The 15,288-nt window shown below is 46.1% G+C and overlaps 1 protein-coding gene across 2 annotated transcripts in view; it reads left to right on the top strand.

Moving 5' to 3' along the window:
* Positions 1–4,990: 4,990 nt before the first annotated feature.
* Positions 4,991–15,288, top strand: part of TRANK1 (tetratricopeptide repeat and ankyrin repeat containing 1) — a 65,661-nt gene continuing 55,363 nt past the window's right edge. The window contains exons 1-5 of one of the 2 annotated variants that reach the window (XM_060162373.1): positions 4,991–5,137; positions 7,364–7,414; positions 9,399–9,525; positions 11,437–11,587; positions 14,197–14,315. In XM_060162373.1, coding sequence (XP_060018356.1) covers positions 5,007–5,137; positions 7,364–7,414; positions 9,399–9,525; positions 11,437–11,587; positions 14,197–14,315 — 579 coding nt within the window. In that variant the 5' untranslated portion in view covers positions 4,991–5,006. The remainder of the gene's footprint in view (positions 5,138–7,363; positions 7,415–9,398; positions 9,526–11,436; positions 11,588–14,196; positions 14,316–15,288) is intronic. The other variant, XM_060162374.1, reaches the window with a different exon arrangement.

Here is a 15,288-nt window from a genome sequence, read left to right as displayed (position 1 = left end):
GGATCAAGCTTGAATAGTGGACTAAAACTATTCTGTCCCCCTCAGACAGAAACCAAGCTGCTTCATGAAATCATGTCAGAACCTTTTCTTCTTTATGCTTGCTTCGCAAGGTCAATAACAGCTTAATTGACTTGTACCTTGCTTTTGCACATCTTTGCTCTGTTTAAGGGAATAAGTAGGATGGAAACTTAAGGTTGTGTATTTATGGGGAAGCTATGGAACAGTGAGCTAGTTCTAGTTGTACTACTGCGGCCACTAAACGGAGGATATATGGCAACCTGTGACCCCACGTTCTATGCCGAAATGTGGTGCAGAAGTAATTCCATGAGAACTTAGCTCCTGATAGCAGATATTATTCATCCCAATGTGTTAGATGTTGTGTGGGATAGAAAGACAGCACGGTGCTCAGAGGTGGGAATAAGATAGTGCAAGGAGCGTGGAAATTGCACCCCTTCCCCCAAGAGAAAAAGAAAGAAAAACAAATTGGAGTCCCCAGAATGAGTTCTGACTTTCGATATTTATCCCGGACTGTCTGTACCCACCTTCCTGTGGGGAGCAGGAGGGAGTCGGTTTTAAGAATTGCTGTCTCTGGCCTCAGTCTGGAATTGTCTCTACACCCAGCTTTCCAGAGTTGATCTTGGATCATCCACTAATTTGGGAGTGTTTTGAAAGGATTTTAATAAAAAAAGAAACACCCCCACCAGAAACCAAAAAAAGTAAACACATTTGCTGTTAGGATGTCAAGTCGTACCCAGATAAGAGATAGGGGAAAAGCATCTCTCTGCCCCTTTCAGCTGTCCCGAGCCCACCCCAGTTTTCAGTTTTGCTCCTACAAGTCAGTTATAGAAAACTTCATGTGTATATACACAATGGAACTATAATGGAAAAGAATTGAAAAAAAAAGTGTAGATATATACATATGTATGTGTAACCCAATCACTTTACTGTACACCTGAAACTAATACAACATTGTAAATCAACTATCCTTCGATAACCAAAACACACACACACACACACACACACCCGCCACACACACACACACACACACACACAAACTATAACAACCTGCATCTGCTCTGTTTCAAACTTGCTTGTTTCAGAACCTCCCCCGTGCGTTTGCATTTTTCTTGCATCTACTTCCTCCATTGTTGCCAGGCAGCCCTGGCCACCTCCCAACAACTGGACCTTGAATCCTCCTAGGGACGTAGTGAAACTGAGCAAAAGACAACTCTACCCTGTGAAACTGCCTTTACGTCCTAATCTTTCAGCTTTAGCCCCGCTGACAAAACTGAAAGTGCAGGGGTGTGATCGCTCCGTGCCAGCAAGTGTCACACTCTGAGGGGTGTGACTGCCTGCTGACCGTTTAGCCTCTGCCTTGGCTCTTCAGGGTGGAGTCGAGCTCCCAAAGTCAGCCCACCTACCTTTGGATTCCAGCACTACCACTGTCCCTGGGACTATGGCAAGGCGCTTACCTCTCCTTGCCTCAGTTTCCCCATATTGTGTCAAATGGGGACACAGTCAAGCCTACCTCCTGGGGCTTCTTGTAAGAATGAAATGACGTGATGCTGTAAAGCATGTAGCAGATGCTAACTACATATTCGTTCTCAAGGGTATTGGCATTATGGTAAATTATTACCACTTGTATTTAACGGTTTCATCCTATAAATAGACTGCTCACTTGTTAAAAAGAAGACTCAATAGCTGAGCCCTAAGTATTCAAAGGCAGAGATATAAAGCATTCTCCCCTGCAATGAGGATGTAACTGTAAATAAATCCTACTGAGAAACAAAAAGCCTTCCCTGTGGTTGGCAATCTCCCTTTCCCCTGTCACGTGATTGCACCAAGAAAAAATAGAGATGTAAGTGGATGAATACATTTGATGTCTACTCACATAACGTTAAGAGCTCACTCTTGGTTTCTAGAGGAGTATGAAAAAAATTTCTGACGTGAATAATTTTTATTGTATTTGTAAATACAGTGGAAAGGTGTTTGAATTCTTCAATTAAGCCCTTAAAGAGTCTCATTTTAATAACATTTATGGTCTGATTATGAAGGTGGAACATTCTTGGGCAACTGGAAATTCAAAAAGCACGAGGAGGAAGATTAAAACCCTGCCTAGTCCCTATGGTGTGGCTGTTAACATTCTGGCGTGTTTTTCAATACATTAGATGTGTTTAAAATTTAATTTGGGATTATACGCCTTTTTACGTAGCCCATATCTTTCATTTACTAACATAGCCTATCATTTAGTGTTCTTTTACAACATGACTTTAAAAATAACTGTGTGGGGCTTCCCTGGTGGCGCAGTGCTTGAGAGTCCGCCTGCCGATGCAGGGGACACGGGTTCGTGCCCCGATCCGGGAAGATCCCACGTGCCGCGGAGCGGCTGGGCCCGTGAGCCATGGCCGCTGAGCCTGCGCGTCCGGAGCCTGTGCTCCGCAATGGGAGAGGCCACAGCAGTGAGAGGCCCGCGTACCGCAAAAAAACAACAACAACTGTGTTCTGTTCTGCCATATGGATATTGTACAACTAATTCAAATCTGTTATACATTATGAAATATTTAGGGTTATTTCTGGTTTTTCACTGTGGCAAATATCCATGAGGCTAAAAATATATCAGCGATGTAGTGTATTTACCCTGTAAAAAGGATATGACTGGAACTTCCCTGGTGGCACAGTGGTTGAGAGTCCGCCTGTCGATGCAGGGTACACGGGTTCGTGCCCCAGTCCGGGAAGATCCCACATGCCGCAGAGCGGCTGGGTCCGTGAGCCATGGCCGCTGAGCCTGCATATCCGGAGCCTGTGCTCTGCAACGGGAGAGGCCACAACAGTGAGAGGCCCGCGTACCACAAAAAAAAAAAAAAAAAAAAAAAAAGGATATGACTGCTCCCGCCATTTGGGGTCATTCTTTTAAGTATTTCCCAGTGATACCTTGCCATTTTAATTCTTCATTTCTTTGCTTACTAGTGACAGTGGACCTGGGTATCCACTCTCCATGTATTTAGCAATTACTTGTATTCCTTTGTGAATTTTCTGTTTAGGGCCTTACGCGTTTTGGTCAGGGTTGTTGGTCCTTTCTTGCAGTGAAAAGGTATTTATCAAAGAGGGGTATCGGGAATTCCCTGGCTGTCCAGTGGTTAAGACTCAGCGCTTTCACTGCCGTGGGCCTGGGTTCAATCCCTGGTCGGGGAACTAAGATCCCGCAAGCTGAGTGGTGTGGCCAAAAAAAAGGGGTGGGGTATTAACCCTTTGTCTGTTGTTACAGCCATTTCCTTTTTCTAGCTGTCCAAAACTGGCCAGTTTAAGATTATTCATTGGACACACTGGCCTGCAATATTTGAAACAGAAACATGTTTTTATTCTCTATTCAATCAATTCTTTAAATTTTTTTCATGTTCTACTCTGTCATTTCTGTATAAATGTGAGCCATAAAATTGAGAGATTATCTAATGCAAAGTCTAGGTGGAATTTCGTATTCTGACTTGTTTAGCAATCACATGCCTCATTCTGGTACAGCTCTGCCTGAGGAACGCAGGAATGCAGTTCAAAAGCCCAATAAGCTCATATGGGTTTAAAATAAGCCACCACTTCTATCTGCTTGAGTCTGCTTCCCCAGCCCCAAAACCCCTGGACAAGATTTGAAATAAGATCAATAAGAATTATTCGCTATCCAAGAATTGTGCTGGTGGAGAAGGCCTTTGGTAATTGTATGACCCCACAGGTACAGGGCCTATGCAGCCACCTGAAGTGTCCTCATTTTTAAGACCCTCCCCACTGCCTTGCCTTTGCTGCTGCCATCTTGGGAGGAGAAAATTCTAAGGGGCATCTCTTCTGACCCCTACCCTTTTTTTGGCCACAGCGCACAGCATGCAGGATCTTAGTTCCCCCAACAGGGATCGAACCTATGCCCCCTGCAATGGAAGCACATAGTCTTAACCACTGGACTGTAGGAGTGAAATGACGTGATGGAAGTCCCTGACCCCCACCTGTTCCCTGCCTCGTTGGCAGCTGCTTCTCAGGGCTCTCCAAGGCCTCTCCTCTCCACTACCTTGGTTCAACAAACACTTGCTGAGGCCCATCAGGTGGGCAGGGCTCCAGGCCCTTCTCTCCAACCACCCAGAGACCACACCAGAGAGAATCAGTAACAGACAGCCTGTCTGAGTCTGGCATTCAAATTTATTACACCACAAATATTTAAGTACCCGTTCTGTGTTAGGCCATAGCATTACAAAATAAGTAAAGCAAGAGTCATGAAAGAGGCAGGTGCTTCCTGGGGGATGCAGATAGGTAAGCAGGCAGTGGCAGTCTCAGAGACAAATACTCCGAGGCTTATTTTACTAGTGTTTTTAGGAAGAGAGGAGGGTGGGAGAGGCAGTGGTGATGGCCCCGTGTCCTAGCCCCTTGAGGCCTTTAGGACTGTACCTCCCCTCCCCTTTCCCTCCTTCTAAGAGAGTGGAAGGACTGTCAGCTCCTTGTATGAGTAGGTGATGCAGGACAGGGTCAAGGGCAGAAACTTGGAATTGGAGTCAGAATCGGGGAACGCCATTAGCAGATCCTTAGGCAAGTGACTTGAACCCCTTTGAGCCTCAGTTTCCTCATCTGAACAGTGAGGACAGAGCCTCCTTCTGGGCTGCTGTGATGGGTAAATCAGAGAGTAATACTAGTGGCGGTTATGGGAAGAGCTGCCACTACCTACCAGCTTTATGTCGGCTTGTGCATGGAAGCAGCCTCTTTGCTCAGAGCCTAACTGGTCATTAACACAGAATAAATGGAATCATTCTGGCTGCTGCTCCTGAGGTCAGAAGAGAACTGAGGAAGAAACCGTCTCATCAGAGCAGACACCCAGTCTGGTTCCCGGGTGGTGAGGGGTGTGGTCAGGGTGTAACCTAGGCTGGTGGGAGGGGCCAGGATGAACCACCTGCCTCTCCAGACTCAGCGATGCAGATATAGAGGGGAAGGAGACCTGTTCAGGCGGGCAGCCAGCCTTTCCTCCGTCTCCTCACAGGATGGACCCCACAGCTTACGCTGAGCAGTTGAAAGAATTTGGCAACCAGGTTTTTAAGAATGGAAACTTCTTTTTGGCCATCAGAAAGTACGATGAAGCCATCCAGACTCTCCTGCGCTTATACCAGTGGGGGTAAGTGTTTGGATTTTCTCCCTGCCTTTTGTTTGTAATTTTTTTAAGTAAAGGGGGACTCACTCTCTTGCTTTTGTTTTTTTCTCATTTGTTGCCACACCACCTAGTTTCTGTTTCCTTTCTCCTCCCACTTTCTGTTTCTCTTCTCTGCAGTGTTAGCTCAGAGACTAGAGGAATTCAGGAAACAGAAAGTGAAACATAGGGGACTGTTGATAAACATTACAAACTTCCCCTTCTTTCTGGTTCCTGGGATGACTGAAGCCCCCAAGCCCCTCACTTGTCGTTCATTTCATCTTGTTTATCCATTCCATCAACCCCCTGGCCACAGGGCACACCACCAGGAACTAAGTCTCACCTCTTCCCCTGCCCCTTCAACTTCTAGCAGACCTGTTCCCAAACGTTTCAGGATCACGACTGCTTACAGGCAGGACCCCAAAGAGCTTTTGTTGATGTAGTTTGTAACTATCAATAAAGCCTGTATTAGAACTCAAAACTGAGAAACATTTAAAATATGTATTTATTCATCTTTTTTAAAATAGCAGTAATAAACCCATGACGTTAACATAAGCAGCATTTTTATGAGAAATAACTTTTTCAAAATGAAAAATTTGGTGAGAAGAGTTTTACATTTTCGCAAGTCTCTTTAATGTCTGTCTCAATGGAAGATGTCTGTCTTCTCACATCTGCTTCTGCCTTTAGTCTGTTGTGATACCACACGCCAAGTAGCCTCTGGAAAATTCCCTGTCCACGTGAGAGGATGAATGTGAAAAAGGCACACACTGTCTTGGTATTATTGTATTAGTTTCCTGTTGCTACTTTAACAAATGACCACCAATCTAGTTGCTTAAAACAATACCCATTTATTATCTTACACTTCTGGAGATCAGAGGTCTGAAAGGAGTCTTACAAGGCTAAAATTAAGGTGTCACCAGGGCTGGTTCCTTGTGGAGGAGATACCATTTCCTTTCCTCTTTTACCCTCGAATGGCTGCCTGTATCCTTGGCTTGTGGTCCCTTCCTGCATCCTCAAAGCGCATCATTCCAGTCTCTGCTTCTGTTGTCACATCACCTTCTCCTCTGCTGTGGCCGGCTCTCTCAGTCTCCCTCTTATAAGGACCTTTGTGACTGTATCATAATCCAGGATAATCTCCTCCTCTCAAGATCCTTAAATTAATCCCATCTCCAGAGTTCCTTTTGCCATAAAAGAAAACATTATTTGACATATATACACTAATATGTATTAAATGGATAATTACTAAGAACCTGCTGTATAAAAAAATAAATAAAATTCAAAACAAAAAAACCCGTCATTTGGAAACCATTATTCAGCCAACTACAATTGTGAAGATATTTTGACCTTGGGAACTACTTGAAATAGTAGTTCCCAAGGGAACTACTGTTGTTCCCTCTGGGGGAACTACCCCCCAGAGTTTCCCAGATCATACTCTGGGGACAGCTGTAGTAGAGGAAGCAGAAGTTGGCATTTGTAGGGTGTATGCAGCCTAAACGTGTACCGAGAAGGGGCACTGACTTGAATTCCCGACACATGGCTCCCACCTCCTCCCTCCTTGGTGTCTACACTCCAGCTGGACTTGAATTGACTGCAATTGGCCTGAGCCTGTGTAGTTCTGTCATTCTGCCCCCTCAGGTCAGACTGGGCCTAGAGCTCCTCATTCGGGGGAAAACATTGACCTTTCTTGAAAAGTTAATGTTGTGTCATGGTTGTGGCCATAGACTGACCACACTGTGAGTACTCAGATCTCAGCACCACCACTTACTAGCTGTGCGACCACTAATGGGACACCTGCCTGAACCCTCACATGTCGCCTGTCATGGGACCTTCCTGACACAGTTCCCCGTGCCCATCACTGCCTTCCTGCTGCTGCCGGCTGACATAGGGGTTTAGGGAATTGTGGTTAACTGAGCAGGTGCTCTCAGGAGAAGGGGACTGAGGGAGAAGCAGGATGGGGCAGGGATGGTGTCTCCGCTGGAGTCAGCTGCAGCCTGATCCCCTGGGGAGCTCTGGGGCCCCTGAGATGTACTGCAGAGCTGTCCCATTTTAGGAAAGGAGGCTGACCTTTTAATTCCCATGTCAGTCAGTCACCGGTCATAGGCTGTCTGGCCCCAGGAGTTGTCCTAGGGAGTGGGGCTGGATTAGTCAGCTCAGGCTGCAGTAACAAACTACCACTGACAGGGTGGAATAACAACAGAAATTTATTCCTCACAGTTCTGGAGGCTGGGAAGTCCAAGGTCCAGGTGCCAGCCAATTCAGTCCCTGGTAAGTGCCCCCTTCCTGGTTTGCAGCCAGCCACATTCTCACTACATCCTCACATGGTGGAGAGAGAGAACGGAAACCCTCTGCCATCTCTTATAAGGGCACTAATCCTATCGTGAGGGACCCACTCTCCTGACTTCATCTAAACCTAATCACCTCCCCAAAGGCACCCTCTCCAAATACCATCACTGTGGGGGCTGGGGCCTCAACGTATGAATTTGTTGGGGGAGGAACACAGTCCATAACGGGGGTGTAACTTTCTGGGGAGAGGGCAGCTCCCATTAGGCTGAGGATAAATCTCTGGAGAACGGGGCATCAGGAGACCCTAGCTGCAGCCAACACTCATTCCTGCTGGGGTCGGCTGCACTGGCCAGGTGTCTGGGCAGGACATGTGGCGACTACTACACTGTGGCCACGGCTCCATTGTCAGTTACCCTCTGACAGCCCCACTGCTTCTGTGCTTCTGGGTCCTCATCCTTCACTGAGAGGGAATGATGGGCAGTGAGAGGAGCCGGATACACCAAGCACTGCGGGTAGGGACATAGTAGAGGAGATTTTTGCTTTGCTTTATTTTTGTGGGTATCTATATTAACTAACTTTTCTGTTTGTATTATTTTTACAGTTAAAGTATTCAATAAAAAAAAAAGAAGCATAAGCCTTGCTTTTCCACCTTGTGTGTCTTGAATTCAGCAGCACTTGGGCTTCTGTTGACCTGTTATGGTATATTTTGTGTTTTGCTTCTTGCAGCCTGGTTTCAGCACTAACGTTGCAGCTGTGTGACCCCCTAGACCCAGGCAGGAGGGGCCCTGCCCTGCCAGGCTTTACAGGCCTGCTTTGGCCGTCCTCCAGCTGTACCCTCCCCACAGGTGGGAGTCTGGGGCCACGGGCTTTACCCAGCCAGAGCCCTTGCCTCCTCTTTCGTCCACACTGTGGGTACCAGGCCCCCCTGGAAGTCCTGTCCATGGACCCTGCTCCTAGGGCCTACACAGGCCTCTTACCCGCAGTCCATTCTTTGGAGCGCTGTCCAAGGTCAGGAGTGTGGACAGAGCTTGGGATTGTGTCTTCTGCAGTGCAGGATGAAGGCTGAGATAGAAAGAGAAGAGGGAGTGGGCAGGGGTGCCAGCTTGGCTCACCCTCCCCTGATAGTGCCTGGGTTCTAAATTTGAAGCTTGCCTTTCAGTTATTATAAAGTAGAAGGCTAAAAGATATTTTATTGAACATTTGTAAGCTTGAGTTATGGCCTTCAAATACTTAGACTAGCACTGTCCAATAGGACTTTCTGTGATGATGAAAATGTTCTATAGCAGAGAATTTGGCTATTGAGTACTTAACAGGTGGCTAATACAACTAAGGTACTGAATTTTAAATTTTATTTAATTTTAATTAATTTTAACTTAAATGGCTACACGTGGCCTGTGGCTACTGTATCAGACAGAGATTAGCCACATGGTGTGAGGGCCTCCTTTTGCACTCTGACCCTGGGTTCTGCACGCATTTGGGTGGCCCTGCCTATGTAGTAGAACAGTGTTCATCCTGCATCTTTCGCAGGGCCCGTGGGGACAGTGTGGTCATGTGTTCTGATGAGCTCTGCCTCCGTGCATGTGGGGTGGCTCCCACGGTGTCTGTTCTCTGCGAGGGCTCGGTGGGAACTCCCATCCTCTCCATCTTTTCGCAGCATCTTCTCCAATGGTCTCTAAAGGATAAAAAGACCTGTGGAGATCAGTAGGAGGTAGACCCAAGGTGTTGAGAACATTTGTTGCGAAAAGTTGGGAACAGGATTTGGGAGTGAGGAAGGGAGATTGGGACATCGCAAACATCCCAGGCTTTCCAGGCTATGAGGGTCAGATGTCATAGGCATCATTGGGACGCTTCCTGCTGAAACTCCAGCACGATGGCAGCAACCAGCACCAGAATGGTGGCCTTCGAGCTTCTGTATTTGCAGGACGAAAGAACTATTTACTGACCACCAGTTGGTCCTTTCTCACAGGGTTCCCCGCAGGGACTTGGCTGTGCTGCTGTGCAACAAATCCAATGCGTTTTACAGCCTCGGGAAATGGAACGAGGCCTCCGTGGCCGCCAAGGAGTGTCTCCAGTGGGATCCAACCTACGTGAAGGTATGGTGACCACCAGATGCTGCGGCTGCTGCCTCTTCCTCTTAATCTGCCTCCTTCCCTTCCTTCTTTTTAAAATGGAAATGCTAGGAGTGCTTCTCATTCAACTTTCTCTGCACTTAAGACAGATGTGCACAGAGCACGCGTGCTGTATCTGGAGAAGAGCTAGAAGGTTGGTGGCCAAGTGTTGAAAGGCATTTGCAGGGGAGAGTGGAGCCGGGCCTTTTGGCAGATGGAGTCCAGTGGAGATCCTGGTGGAGCTCATTTTCTTCTGATGTAGTTGCACCAAAATTCATAGTCTGTTCATGTTCTTTGCAGTTTGCAAGTTTCACTGTCTTCTTTGTGGCCATAATAATTCTCCGGGAGAGGGGATTTATGGCAATCTATATTTCTTGGAGTTTTCTGCTTGTAATCAGAGAAGGGAGGCTCCAGGAAGGCTCCTTTCTTTCTTTCTTTCTTTCTTTCTTTCTTTCTTTCTTTCTTTCTTCCTTCCTTCCTTCCTTCCTTCCTTCCTTCCTTCCTTCCTTCCTTCCTTTTCTTTCTCTCTCTCTCTTTCTCTCTCTCTCTCTCTCTCTCTCCCTCCCTCCTTTCCTTTCCTTCCTCCCTTCCTCCCTCCCTTCCTTCCTTCCTTCCTTCCTTCCTTCCTTCCTTCCTTCCTTCCTTCCTTCCTTCCTTCCTTATTTGGTTGTGCTGGGTCTTTAGTTGCAGCAGGCAGGCTCCTTAGTTGAAGCACATGGGCTCCTTAGTTGTGGCAGGTGGGCTCCTTAGTTGTGGCATGCAAACTCTTAGTTTTGGCATGCATGTGGGATCTAGTTACCTAACCAGGGAATGAGCCCCGGCCCCCTGCATTGGGAGTGTGGAGTCTTAAGCACTGGGCCACCAGGGAAGTCCCAGGAAGGCTTCTTTCTGCATCTGTTGAATCTCAGAGGCCTTCAGCTCAAAAGAATCCTTATGCCAAAGTGTCACATTTTGGGGTGATGTATTCTGATCCCCTTCACCTTCCTCCAAAATAAAAGGTGAAACTTAGAACTGAGGAAGGTAAAGAAATGGGAAATTCTGTACCATCTTGCTTGGTTGGTAGAGGGAACACCTTTTTTTCTTTCCTTTTTCTGATTGTTATCTACTGTTTTAGACTTTTAAATGACGGTGAAAACAAATCAGTAAATAATCAGGGATTTGGTATTTAGTGGAATTTCAGGTGCTTGCTTTTTTATGAACCCAGTTGGTGAACACCTTGTGTTATCTTAGACAGAAAATTGTTTTGGTACCTCTTGATACTGATTCATTTTGATGGTTAAAGTGAGGAAAGCAGTGCGAATCATTTTGTTCCTTCTCGAGAGTTTGACAGTTTGTATACAGGCAAAACTGACCATTTTCTTGTATTAATCATTGTAATTTTCCTCCCTCTCCAGAAACCAAAAAAATTTTTTGACCTCTGGTGTATGTTGCCTATAATGTGGGGCTGGGTAAACCTCAGTGCTTGTCATTACCATTGGAAATTGTGTTTACTTTGATTGAAAGGAGCAGGGAACAACTCCTGTGCTGACATGACAATCTCATTCTTCTCCAGAACACTGTATTCGTAGGATTGGTTTCATTCCTCCCTTCTTGGCCAGGCTGCGATTTGAAGCATGAATACATAAACCACACATGTCATTGGAACCAGGCCTGCTCCCTTCTCTCTGGGTCCTATGTTAGATGCTGTACATGTCATGGACTTGAAAGGGATTATTTTCTTGCCAGTTAAAAAATGGCAGGAACAATGTGGAAATCCTGTATCCAGAGCTTGTTAGAAATCTGTATGTACCTAGAAGTCAGACTCCTGCAGTCTGTTTCCTCACAGCCTCAATCTTGCCTTCAGCAGCAGGTCAGAAAAGATGGGTGTGTTAACGGTTTTGCTTTTCTTCGTTGCAGGGATACTACCGAGCTGGTTATTCCTTGCTGCGGTTGCACCAGCCTTATGAAGCTGCTGACATGTTTTTCAAGGGTCTGAGACTCGTGCAAAGCAGCCAGGACCAGACCCAGGTTGCTGATTTCTTGGTGGGAGTCTTCACCACGATGGGCAGTAAGTCAGGACTGGGGGAGGCCCACCCTCTTTCTTTCTTTTAAAGTGCTTGTGATTTCTTTGAAAGCCTCCTGGGGACACAGGTTTCTGGGGAGATAATTACAGGGTGTTTTTCTTTGTGGCTCATTTATGTAGCTTGAATGAAACTGGTTTTTACACTAGAAAGCACATGGGAAGCTTTGTTGGCTGGGGCCTTTGTGAAAACAACTGGGTCTTTTTGCACAAATCACTTAAAGCTGTCCCAATTTTCCGGTTTTGTTTCAGACTTCTTAAGTTTTCTGTGTTGCTAGCCATAGGGATTTCCCTGCTTATACTACGTGTTTTACGTGATTTTTGCATGTATCTCTCCAGTGTGTCGAGAAAATGTTCCTGTTTGCTATAAAACCAATCTGAAAAGGCTGAGGGAGGGGCCTGTGGAAGCTGACAGTCTACGAGGGACACACCAGGTTGGGCGGGGGGGTGGCGGTTTGCATCACTTATTGGGTTATTAGTCTGAAGACCTGGCCTGTGAGATGGCTTTGTCCGTGGCCTGGAATTGGCAAAAATAGACAATTCTGAAACACAATGTAATATGCTCCCTGCCAGGGACAAAGGAGCTCTTTCCCTGGTTATCACAGCGCAGTCTAAAGTTCTGCCAGTGGTCAGGCTGTTGTTTTCAAATACTGTGTTTGGTCAAATTTAAGATTGCACTAATTTAAGATGCGCCACTAATTTATGTTCTGCCGTTGAGACAGCATCAGTAGCAGCACATGCCCCGATTCTACAGATGGTAGAATGTGAACAATGACACATGTTAGAATTGCTGGAAAATGCTCTCAGCTTCAGAAATGGGGAAATTACTGCTGACGATAGATTCAACTGATATAGATCCCCCTCTTCCCATTGCAGTTGTGGGAAAGCAACTTTTGTGCTCTGTGGATGGGATCCTACAGATTTTGGGAAGTTCGGCACAGAGAAGGGGAGAGAGCAGTGTCAGGCAGTGGGTGGGAAGGGGTTAGAGGTGGGCTCAGCTGTGTCTCCTGGCAGAGAAATAGGTGTCCAGACAGGTGCTAATGGGTCGCAGCTTTCCCGTCAGCCTTTTGCCGACAGTGACTAAAGCCTGCTTCCCTTTCCTCTGAACCTGATGGCTTGACCCATTCCCTACACTTCCTCATTGTTCTCTGTGTCTTTTAAAAGCCACTGTTCTGTCAGAAGCCAGGCCAGAGTTATGGGAATTCCAGACAACTGTCTCTTGGTGACTGCCCCTCTAAGAAATCTGGATCCTGAGGGGGGCAGTTAACAGGATTTCTTAGGGTAACGCATCCCAGACTTTTCTACCAAAGTATACCTGTTTGGAGGATGAATGTTATGCCCGTGGCCCAATTTCTAAATTTTGAAAAATGTATTTATGAAAATTGTGTATCTTTTTTATACAATATATGTTTTGCTATTTACTCATTTTCGGAAATTGATAATCCTAGAAGAGGTGCCATGTTATTCTGGCCCCTGACCTGTCGCCTTGGATGTTCGCATCCACGAGTTTGCAGGGTCATGAGATGCAAAAGGCCACTAGCTTGAAAGGGTGCAAATTGACCCAAAGAGCTGCTCGACCTGGGTTCCCGTCTTGGTTTTGTCATGAACTAGCTGCACGATAAGCCACGAAGCTTGATCTCATTTCTCATAGTTTCTCACTGTTGGATGAAAATGATATTTGTCACCTTTCTTTCTTTCTTTATTTTTTTTTGCGGTACGCCGGCCTCTCACTGTTGTGGCCTCTCCCGTTGCGGAGCACAGGCTCCGGACGCGCAGGCTCAGCGGCCATGGCTCACGGGCCCAGCCGCTCCGCGGCATGTGGGATCTTCCCGGACCGGGGCACGAACCCACGTCCCCTGCATCGTCAGGCGGACTCTCAACCACTGTGCCACCTGGGAAAGCCCCTGTCACCTTTCTTAAAGGAAGTGAGTTTTATAACTTCCCTTAAGCGCCCATTTCCTCCTCCATATATGGAGGTAATACACTGCCTTATTGGTTTGTTTGAGGGATTAGTATAACACCCATCACTGGGCTTGGCAAATAGAGAAGCTAAGTGAGTGTTAGGTCACATTATGCTGCCTTAGGGGACAGTTTCACCCAAACTTAAAATGATTACCACTTCAATTATATAGGATTTTATATACTTTGAGAAGGCCCTTCTTTTTAAATTTAAAGTTTTAAAAATTTTTATACAGTTTTTAAAGGTTGCTTTCCATTTACAGTTATTACAAAATATTGGCTATATTCCCTATGTTGTACAATACTTCCTTGAGTCTATCTTATACCCAGTAGTTTGTACCTCCCACTCCCCCAACTCCTATATGGCCCCTCCTTTTTTTTTTGTTTTTTTGTTTTTTTTGGCTGTACTACGCGGCTTGCAGGATCTTAGTTCCCCAACCAGGGATCGAACCCTTGCCCCGTGCAGTGAAAGCATGGAGTCCTAACTCCTGGACCACCAGGGAATTCCCAGTTCTCTTTTCTTTTTGATATCTTAAATTTATCATTTGTCTATGTGTGGTCTTAATTGGAGGACCTTTTCCTAGATGTTCTAGACTTTCTCTAAGTTAAAATTTCTAAATTCTGGAACTTTCTTTCAGGTGACCCTATTGTTTTGCAAAGTTTCTTGCCCTGCTTTGATTATATTTTCACTACTGGATTCTCAGCTGAAGTGTGGCAATCTGTAATAGAAAAGTTGGCAAAGAAAGGATTATGGCATGTAAGTGAAAAGAGATCTTGTGGGGAAAGTACATTCTTGCTTAAACGATTTCTTTCTGCTGGCACTGGGGGATTATAATTTAGTACTTGCTTATCTTGATGCCAAAGTAACTTTTAAACTTTAACCTCATTAAAGATGAAAAGCCTCTGAGATATATTGGTTCGCCAGTTTCCATTTTTTAAGCTAGGAAAACAGTTTGTGGCAACCTCACTCTTGGCTGTGTCTCCACTGTCATCAAAGAAGTGCAAAGTCCAGATGCTAAGGGTGATGTGGAATGAGGGAGATAAACAATTGCCTATTCATCTTCATAATCCTCTCTATACGGCATTTGCTAGCCAAGGCCTGATAACGTGCCTGTGCTTCTCAGAGGGTTGCTGTATGATTTCAAGGGACTGTTACCCTCAGGAAGCAGCAAGGCTGTAGGACCTGAATGCAGAGCCGGGAATCCATAGGATGGAGGAGCCCAGTGGACTGTGGAAGCTGGGCTTCACTGCCACACAGGTGCCTCCCTGAATCCAAATCCTCCCCAGTCTAGTCTGGGCTAATTCCTTCCTCTCTGAGCCTCATTTCCTCATTTGGAAGTTGCAGGATATAAACCTTTTCCCTCCCGGTTGAGGTGAGGATTAGAAATAATGGACCAAAAGCACCTGATAATAATGTTCATTGAGGGTTTACAGTGTGCCAGACACTGAGCCAAAGGGGTGTTATAACACCTGGCACCTGTATGCTCAGTGCCCAATGAGTAGTAGCTGTCATTGACGGCAGCCTGTAAGCGCTCTTGAGAATGGGCTGGCCCAGGCTGGGAATTTGGTTAGAAAGGGCCTGCAGGCTTTTTAAAGCCAGGCAGTCCAGAAAAGTCTGGACTGCAAGGGCAGCCTGTAAGGACTCTGGACCCAGGAAGGCTGGATGACTGTAGGATACAGGATTCTTCGGTTTTTGAGAAGGTCACGGGTGCTATTGGGAATCTAATGAA

The sequence above is a fragment of the Lagenorhynchus albirostris genome, chromosome 10 (assembly GCF_949774975.1).
Source record: "Lagenorhynchus albirostris chromosome 10, mLagAlb1.1, whole genome shotgun sequence".
Lineage (NCBI taxonomy): Eukaryota > Metazoa > Chordata > Mammalia > Artiodactyla > Delphinidae > Lagenorhynchus > Lagenorhynchus albirostris.
Note: the sequence above shows the minus strand (reverse complement) of the source record. Positions and strands in the feature narration are given on the sequence as shown.